At 46.6% G+C, this 9,273-nt stretch overlaps 1 protein-coding gene across 1 annotated transcript; it reads left to right on the forward strand.

Annotated features, from left to right (window-relative positions):
- Positions 1-302: 302 nt before the first annotated feature.
- Positions 303-3,880, forward strand: TMEM74 (transmembrane protein 74). The gene is made up of 2 exons (XM_081874650.1): positions 303-420; positions 1,450-3,880. The coding sequence occupies exon 2, from the start codon at positions 1,619-1,621 to the stop codon at positions 2,588-2,590; it is 972 nt and encodes a 323-aa protein (XP_081730776.1). The 5' UTR covers positions 303-420; positions 1,450-1,618; the 3' UTR covers positions 2,591-3,880.
- The last annotated feature ends 5,393 nt before the right edge of the window (positions 3,881-9,273 follow it).

Consider the following 9,273-nt stretch of genomic DNA (forward strand, 5'->3'; position numbering starts at 1 on the left):
TTTGCGATCCTAAACCTCTGCGGCCGACGCTAACTCGCTTGTTTGCGGGCGGGGAGGGCGGCACTCTGCACATGCTCGAAGGACGTCGCTTCATGGCTTCCTACGCGCCGAGAGACCAGCGCTGCCGGCGGCCTCTCACTCTGTCCGCGCCACCACCATCCCGGGCTGCCCACGCAGGAACTCCGGACCCTGCCGCCTGCCCGCCTCTCCTCCCCCGGCTGGACTACGTCTCCCAGCATGCACCGCGAGCTCCTCCTCCCTCCCTCCCTCCCTCTCTCCCTCCCCTCCCCCACGAGCCCCTCGGGGGGCGGGCGGAGCAGCGGGCGGGAGGAGCGCGGCCGCCCGGACTTCTTGGCGAGACTTCAGCGGGATGGGCAGCGCCGCGCCGCCGCCGGGTGGGCGCAAACTGAGCGGGGAAAGGTATGTCCGGAGAAGGGGAATGAAGGGGAACCAGCTGCCGGGGCACCCCAGAGTCAACCTCCTGACGACCCTTAGAAACACGTCCGCCTGGAGTTTGCACACAGACCCCGGGGAGGAAAAAGCAGGGAAAGGTCTCCGTGGTGCCAACCTGGGCTGTGGCACGGCTTTTGGGGGGCATCCCGCAACCCAGTCTGTTGGCACGGGCGCCCAGAAGGCAGCAGCTCTCCAGGGATGTAATTCGTAATAATTATATTTTGCTTTATAGATGGCTGGATAGATAGATAAAAGTCCATGCTGGGGGTTTTTCCCCTCCCTCACCCCCTTTCTTCCCTCCCCCGCCCCCTTTCTTTAAGGTCAGTGGGTTGTTCTTTATTTTTTTCATGCTCCAAGTTTTCTCTGCCTTGCATGCAGCGCATCGTTCCTCTCCGTTTCTTTGCATCCTCAGCCTTTGAGGAGCATAATTTCATTGCAAGCGTGGCGGGGGGGGGGGGGGGTGTTTTAATCGGAGCTGGAGATCTCCTTCAGAAAGTGCTCCTTTCCCTCCTCCTGGGATTATCAGATTTCCACAAGAGAATAGAGATCCTGGATTTGCCGAGCTACAAGGGATTTGCGGGCTTCATCCTAATTAGACTCCGCATTTGAATGTGGACTCCCCCACCCCCCAGTTTAGTTCTTTCTTGAGTTTGCACTTTCCTCCGTTTGAAACTTGATGGTCTTTGCCATTCAGGGGGAACCTATGGGTATATATTTATGCTTCCCCTTTATTTCTGATGGGTTCTTTCTGTAATTGGATAGCGGTGTCAAAGGTTGATTAGAGTTCCTAATAGATTTGAGTTCGGCAAGCGGATTTCGGCTTTAAGTGCTTGATTAAAACAATCGCATTTGTTGTTTGCCTGCCACGCACACACATGCACACAAATGTACCCACACGCTGGACGAAATCAGAATAATGAGTTTGAGTCTGTATTAGCCTCATAATATATCTTGATGATGAAGCTGTTTTCTCCCCCTACCCCTTTCTATTTGCAGATTGAAAAGGAATGCTTGTCCAAGGAAATTTGTTTAATTGGGTAGTGGCTGAAACAGTGTCCCAGCTAAAACAGTGGCTAGAGAACAGTAGATTGCTTCAGTTGGCCAACTGCTCTTTCATGCTTGATGGCGAGGTTGGAATTGTCACTGTTTACTGAAGCATGGGCTTATGAATGGTAAACCACGGCTAGTTCAAGGGGGCTTCCCGATGGCATGTGTGGAGCTTCTGTACCTCACCAAAGAGGGTGGTCAGTCCGATCAGTGTCAGAATATGGACTGGAGCATGCCTACTCCCTCTGGTCAAGGACAGCCCGGTGAAAGTGTAGGAAGGACTGCAACCATATCCATGGCTGCTGAGTGCTGTGAGAGGCACTGCAAAGCCATTCAAAGGGCAGATCTTGCTGAAGCCCCTCTTTCCTTCACCACTGGTTCCTCACTGTGCCCAGAATGTACAACCACAGGTGAGATCACCTGTCATCCCAACTTTCCCAAAGAAGCAAAGGAGGCAACTCAACAGAGAGCTTGCTGCTGTGAATCGGAGACGTCCTTCACTTTCGTGGATGAAAATGTCAACAATCTGGACTACGCAGGACGTCTTGCCCACAAGAGCTGCTGCCAAGGCCAGGATCTCATTCCTCACCCCGACCCTGCTGGAGAGATGCCCCTTGAATGGCCCTACGATCCACCCTCGCTGATTTCCGAGGAAAACGATGATGCTGCCTCGGAAGCTGATGGAGGAAAGTCAATAGACTATGGCTTCGTCAGCGCCATCTTCTTCCTGGTCAGTGGCATATTGCTAGTGATCGTTTCCTACGTGGTCCCCAGGGACGTGACCGTGGATCCCAGCACGGTGGCGGCAAGGGAAATGGAGCGGCTGGAGAATGAGAGCGCCAAGATTGGGGCTCACCTGGATCGTTGTGTGATTGCCGGGCTCTGCCTTTTAACGTTGGGGGGCGTAGTACTGTCCAGTTTGCTCATGATCTCTATGTGGAAAGGCGAGCTCTACAGGAGAAGCAGGTTTGCAGCCTCCAAGGAGTCGGCCAAGCTCTACGGCTCCTTTAATTTCCGAGTGAAATCTTCCACAAACGATAACATGGAGTTATCGTTAGTTGAGGAGGATGCTCTTGCCGTAGATAGTTAGGACGTCCTTGGCACTCGGAGGCAGCAAAGGATGAAGAATGTAATTGTCATTACATGAAACCAAATGAAGCTTAAAATAGCAAGCCCATTGAATTCCTAGCCCATTGAAATGGTATGTTTGTGTTCTGTAGACGTCGTAGTCTTGGACGAAAAGACAAAAGAGATAATATTTGAAATAATGCGTACTTGGGATTCAGAGTGATTGAAAATGGCTCTCTTGGTGTTTATGGAAATTCTTTGATGGCTGATGTCCACTGAAACTGCATCGCTTAGAGCCACATTCACACCCTACATTTAAAGCTCTGTGATTCCACTTTAAACAGAGTTCCCTGGGAAGAGGGATAAAACCACGCTGGGGATTGTAGCAGGGGGAGGGGAACAGGAGTCTTCTATCAACTCTCAACACCCTTACCAAACTACATTTCCCAGAATTCTTTGGGGGAAGCCATGACTGCTTAAAGTGGCTTACATTTATTGCTTTAAATGTAGGGTGTGGATGTGGTCCTGGTGTACATGCAATAACAGTAGAATTCGGATTGCCATTGGCTGGCGGCCCCACCCCCCAGTGAAGGTCTAGGAGCTGCCCTTTCCATTTTCCACAGCACCATTCAGGGCTTTGTGGGGAATTAAAATGACATGTCCTCAATCTGCACTGGGGCCTGCCATTTTAATACCCCACAGTACCCCAAAGCGACATTGCATCAGGGCCCCTGTAGAAAATAAAAAGGGTGGCATGGTGCTATAAGCAATGAATATTTAAGGGGGGCATGGGTAAGGTGTCAGCAATGGGCTTTGCTGGGCTGCCAGGATTCCAGGAGATGCCCACTCCCACTATTGAAACTTACATTGGCCTGAGTTCTTGGTGTGCTTTTTTCTTGGTATATTTAATAATAAGAACTCCAACTTATTTAACGTTATTCAAGGCTGGCTGGTGGCATTGCCCATGCATTGCAGGATCAAGTGGTGGCTTATGTGTGGAACTGTGTCATCGCAGACAGAGCCTCCATGTGGCCTCTTCAGTGCAATGGTTTTCAGCCGAGTCAGGCCACACAATCAGCTGAGATGTGCACATCAACCAAGATCAGAGATGTCAAGTCTTGTGTGTGTGCGAACCAGGACTTGATGAGCCGGCAGCTGAATGTGTGGACTCACTCCACCGGATAACATCATGTCTATGGCAAGAAGAAGGCTGTGTCTGTGTGATGTCAACATTCACATGTGCACACCATCTCTTCCATGCTATGGTCATCAAACAGTGCATATGTGAATTGTCTGTAAATAGCCAAGAGGTGTCTGCATTACAGTTAAGGTAATGGGAGATATCACAAAGGTTCTGTATTTGCAAAGGCCCTTTCACACAGAGAAGGGGCAAATGAGATCTTCAGGTCCAAATAAACATTTGTAGCATTGCAGCCTGAACATGAGAACTGCCATAGCTCCAGCTTAAGCATCTGTTAGGTGTACAGAAGGTCTCTGGATCAATTTCTGGCATCTCAAGGTAGTGGTGGGCAAATCTTCTTGCTTGGAACCCTGGAGGGCCACTGTCAGTCAGTGTAGGCAATACTGAGCTAAATGGGCCAATAGGCTGACTCGGAGTAAGTCAACTTCTGATGTTCCTATGCATCCAAAGAAGAGTGATGCAGAATCAGATCAAAAGCCTATCTAGCCCAGCTTCCTGTTTTCGCAGATGCCCACAGAATGTGAGCACAACAGCATTTTCTTTACTTGAGATTCCCAGCAACTGGTTTTCGGAGGCATGCTGTGCCCAACAGTAGAGACAGAACATAACCATCACAACTGCTAGCCACTTACTGCCTTATTTATTGTTTTATTATTTATTGCATTAGTTGGTTGCTATTTAAAACAAAGGTTCAAATCAACTTACCTAGAATGTATCCAACCCCCTTTTAAAGCAGTCTGAGTTGGCCATAAGTACATCCTTCTGTAGAGAGTTCCACAGTTTAACTGTGTGCTTCCTTTTGGTCTGCCCTGAATTGTCCAACATTCAGCTTCAGTGGATGACCCCACATTATAGGATAATGAAACAGACAGGGAAACTTCTATCCACATCCTTCATGTAATGCATCATTTCATACACCTCTGTCGTGTCCTTTCTTACCTTTTTTCCCCCAAGTTAAAAAAAATAAAAATCAGCAAGGGTTGTTATTCTCTATGCTTGAAAATTTTACCTTTAATAATTCTTACCGCCAGTTTTCTCAGGACAGATGTGAAGTAACGGCCCTGTAATTTTATGGATTCCCCCTGGATCCATTTAAAAATTGGTGTTACTTTGGTTGCATTCCAGGTGCAGAAACTGATCGTGGGGACAAGTCACAGATGTTTGTTAGAAGGCCAGCAGTTTAACATTTGAGTTCTTTAAGAACTGTCAGGTAGCTATCACCTGGACCCCGTGATTTGCCTGTTTTTAATTTGTCAGGAAGGTGTGGAATTTGGTCTCTTGTTACCACTATTTACCACAGACTGCCTTCCTTATTCAGGCACAGATAACTGCCTTACATTTTCCACAGGGAGCTAGTATGAGTTTCTCACTTGAAGCTGGCACTCGGAGATGACATTTTGGCGTTCCAAATTGCGCTAACTTTCTTGTTGTGTGTTAAAATAATTGCTTGGTGGCATTTTCATCTGGCTAAGTCCACATTTCTCTACCCATCCCTTCCATGCTTCGTATAAAGCATTTAATTCTCTCTGTCACTCTAAAAACCATAAACTGTAACAGCCTACATGAAAGGTTATTAACAGACTGTGGCAATATGCTAAGGGCCACCAGTAACCAAGCCCCAGGACAGTCATCCGGTATCGGCAATTAAAAACTGGAGCATTCAATTTCAATTTGAGTAGATTTTTTTACTCTGCTTATCAGGGGTGCAGTGTTTTTTTCCTGCTTATACCTGCACATCTATGCGAGATATAAAACTCCTTTAAGCCCCATGAGTCATTTAGTCATTAGATTTATAACCCTTCCTGCCCTTGAAGGCTTGGGGAGGTCAGCAACCTTACCAAAAAAATATTCTAAAGTGGATGCCTTTGATAATCGCCCTGTTTATCATCAGTTGTTGTCCCCGTGTATTTGACCAGTCAAAAAACTTCTGAAAGATGCCATACTCCAGTCATTTGCAATGTGGCGATTGGAACTGGGGTTTTTTAGAACAAAATTCAAATAAGGAACACATGAGGCACTGCAGAATATAACAGAGTGTCAAGCAGTCGTGCAAGTTGTGTTGCATAAGTGTCCATCAAAACATGCCAGCCGGTGCAAATCTGTTCATTTCAATGGGGCTTATCTAGAAGAATTTGCTGCTAATCAGACCCAAGATCTATAGCCAGCTAGGCTTTGTACGCTTCTTCCACAATGTTTTCTCTACCTTATTTAATCCTAAACTCTTTGGTAAAAGGAATTTTCCAATATACACCTTCTCATTTAATATACAGTTGTTGGGGAGGGTCGTGTACAAAGTGCTTGTCTGCCTGCCCCTAAATACATATGCTGTTTGTATTAAGTATCCATTGATGGCCAATGAAGAGCCATTGTGATGCTGTGGTCATGGGAACAACCCTACCGTTGGGCAGAGTGAGGTTTCTGATGCTCGGTGTTATGAAAAGGAAGCAAATTGAGAGTCATTTAATTTTTAATTTTTTATTCTATTTTTACTGCCAAGAAGGGAGAGAGGCACTTGTGGGTTTTTCCACCTCAGGTGCCCAAATAATTTTACTGGCTTAGGGTACCAAGAACCTTCAATTTGTGGGCATAGGAACACCATTTGCTGGTCTGCCTTGGGCAGCAAAATATCTTGAGCCAATCCTGAGTGGTTTAAGTATCAGACTGACACCAGATAGATAGGTTTGGATTCATATCCCTGGCCAGCCACAAACCTTATTTTGAGTCATTTTCAGTCAGTCATTATCTCAGCCTAGCCAATCTCAGAGGGCTGGCCATTTACTGAGACTATGCATTTAGTGTGTGTTTGAAAGAAAGCTTGAGAATGGCTGTCACCCCTTCAGCCACTTTCCCCCTGAGGGAATTTGGTGGGGTTGGTGGGGATGAGAGGGGCTTTCCACCTTGATGTATTCTTGAGCTCTTTTGAGGAAAATAAAAGCCAGATTGCAGATTGCTTGCATAAGCTTCTTATACCACCACCAGTGTTTGTTTTGTTGTTTATTTATTTGTTGCACTTATATCTCACCTTTTTTATCCAAGGAGCTCAAGGTGGCATGCATAGTTATCCCCACAACAATCCGGAGAGGCAGAGACTGGCCCAAAGTCACCAAGTGAGCTTGATGGCCGAGTAGCGATTTGAACCCTGGTCTCCCAGACCCTAGTCCAAGGGTAGGCAACCTAAGGGCTGGGGGCTGGTCCAGGAATCAGCTTGTTTTTCATGAGCAGAATGTGTCCTTTTATTTAAAAAGCATCTCTGGGTTATTTGTGGGGCCTGCCTCGTGTTTTTACATGAGTAGAATGTGTACTTTTATTTAAAATGCATCTCTGGGTTATTTTTGGGCCATAGGAATTCGTTCACTTTTTTTCTTCAAAATATAGTCCGGCCCACCACATGGTCTGAGGGATGGTGGACCAGTCCACAGCTGCAAAAGGTTGCTGACCCCTGCCCTAGTCCAACACTCTGGCCACTAGACCACACTGTAGGAGTTCTAGGTGCTGGAGTGGATCTGCTTATAGTTCATGGGTAAGGAATCTTTGGCCCTTTGAACCTTTGCTGTACTACAGCTCCCATCATTTCTGGCCATTGACCATGGTGACTGAGGTCAATGGTACCTGGAGTCCAACAACATATGAGGTATCTGAAGAAGTGTGCATGACCAACTTAGTTGGTCTCTAAGGTGCTACTGGACAATTTTTTATTTTTTTATGTATTTTGACTGCGTCAGACCAACATGGCTACCTACCTGAATCTAGAACATATGAGGGGTGACAGGTCCCCTACCCCTGCTGTAGTACCTGGAACCCACTGCCACAAGATCCAGGGCCCTCAGAACATTTTAGTTTCTAAGCTGTGTAGACTCCCTGGATTTTCCTTCGGTATTATTATTCTTTAAGGGCTATTGAAACATGAAAACCAGGCCTCTCTTAAGAGCACTGCCTAAGCAGAGCTTCTCGAGACAGTAATAATAATTAGAGCTAAAATCTCATTTTACATTTGAATAAAGATCCAGGCTAATGGGCCTTTCCCAATCCCAACAGAATGCTTCTGGGAACCCATTTGTCTTCTGTGTACACTTTCTTGTAAGAGGATTCAAACCCCCTAACCGCCCCCCCCCAGGCAATTGCAGAGTGCTTGGCTGCACAAACCTGTGCTGGATTGGTGGGTGTTTATTATTTGCATTTGTAATTTTTTTAAAAAAAATACCCAAGTGTCTTAACAGGGTAAAACATGTAATAAATGCCTGTTGTGGCAACTGATGCAGAAGACCTGTGATGTAGCCCATCACTATTACCGAAAGCAGACGGGGACCTACAGACTCACACCAGAGTCATGCCCTTTATAACAGTAATGGGGAAGATGTGGTCCTCCACATGTTGCTCACATCATCCCTGACTGGGTTGGATGGGAACTGGAGTCCAGTAACATCCGAAGGGCCACAGGTTCCCAGCTCCCAATTTCTACATTTCTTAGCCAGTTTGGCTGCTCCCAGGAACAGGTGGCCTCCCTTCCATGTTTGCATATCATACAAGCAACATTGGCTCCCGTTGCTTGCATATAACACACAAACACACATGAAAATGTACAAGTCAAAGTTCCCCCTGCTTTCCAGGATCTAGGAAAAAGGGAATCTGCCTTATAAGAAGTCAGACATTCGTCCATCCAGCTCAGTCTTGTCAACTCTTACCAGTAGCAGTTATGCAGGCTCTCAGACATTCAAGATTTCTGCTATGTGGTCTTTTTATCTGGAAATGCCAGGGGGTCAAACCTTGGCGATCCAGTTGTGCTCTGCAACTGAGCTGTTATCTCCAACCATGTACAGCAGGGATGGAGAATCTATAGAACACCTGATGTTGTTGGACTGCAGTCCCCACCATCCCTGACCACTTGGCCACGCGGGCGGGGGCTGATGGGAGTTGGAGTCCAGCAACATCTGGGCGGTCCCAGGTTCTTGACCTCAAGGTGTAGGGAGTCCAGCTAACCCTTATATCCTGGGTTCCAAGTCATGTAGAAAGCACTTGGGGTCACTTGAACTTACAGCCGCCATGGGCAAAACACTGTGGGTTCTTAAACTGCTGCATATAGTATCTGTTAGTGCACAGTGACTGGATTTGTCTGCAGTGGCTCACCATCAGAATAGCTCAATTTTCAATGGGCTGCCATAAGCATCCATCAAAATGCAGGCTAAAATTCCATGAAAGATGTGTGCAGTCGTACTACTGTGATATAATCAGCCCCTCAGAATGCAAATTTGCTTTCTAGCTTGGTTTTCCTTCACTGATTCAGAATGTAAGTATTTCTCTTATAAGAATGGGTAGGTGTCAGGTATGGGTACATAAATCAGGATTTGTGGAATCGTGGCTGTGCATCTCTGTACATGTAAGTCACTTTTTGGTGAAGTTAGCAGTAGAAACCAAAAATGGAGAGAATAATGAACTCCATGGAATTGTGAAATTAGATGGAACAGTGCAATGTCAGAAGCATGCATCCACCAAACAATTAAACACTG

Source organism: Podarcis erhardii (genome assembly GCF_964252035.2).
Source record: "Podarcis erhardii genome assembly, chromosome: 8".
Taxonomy (NCBI): domain Eukaryota; kingdom Metazoa; phylum Chordata; class Lepidosauria; order Squamata; family Lacertidae; genus Podarcis; species Podarcis erhardii.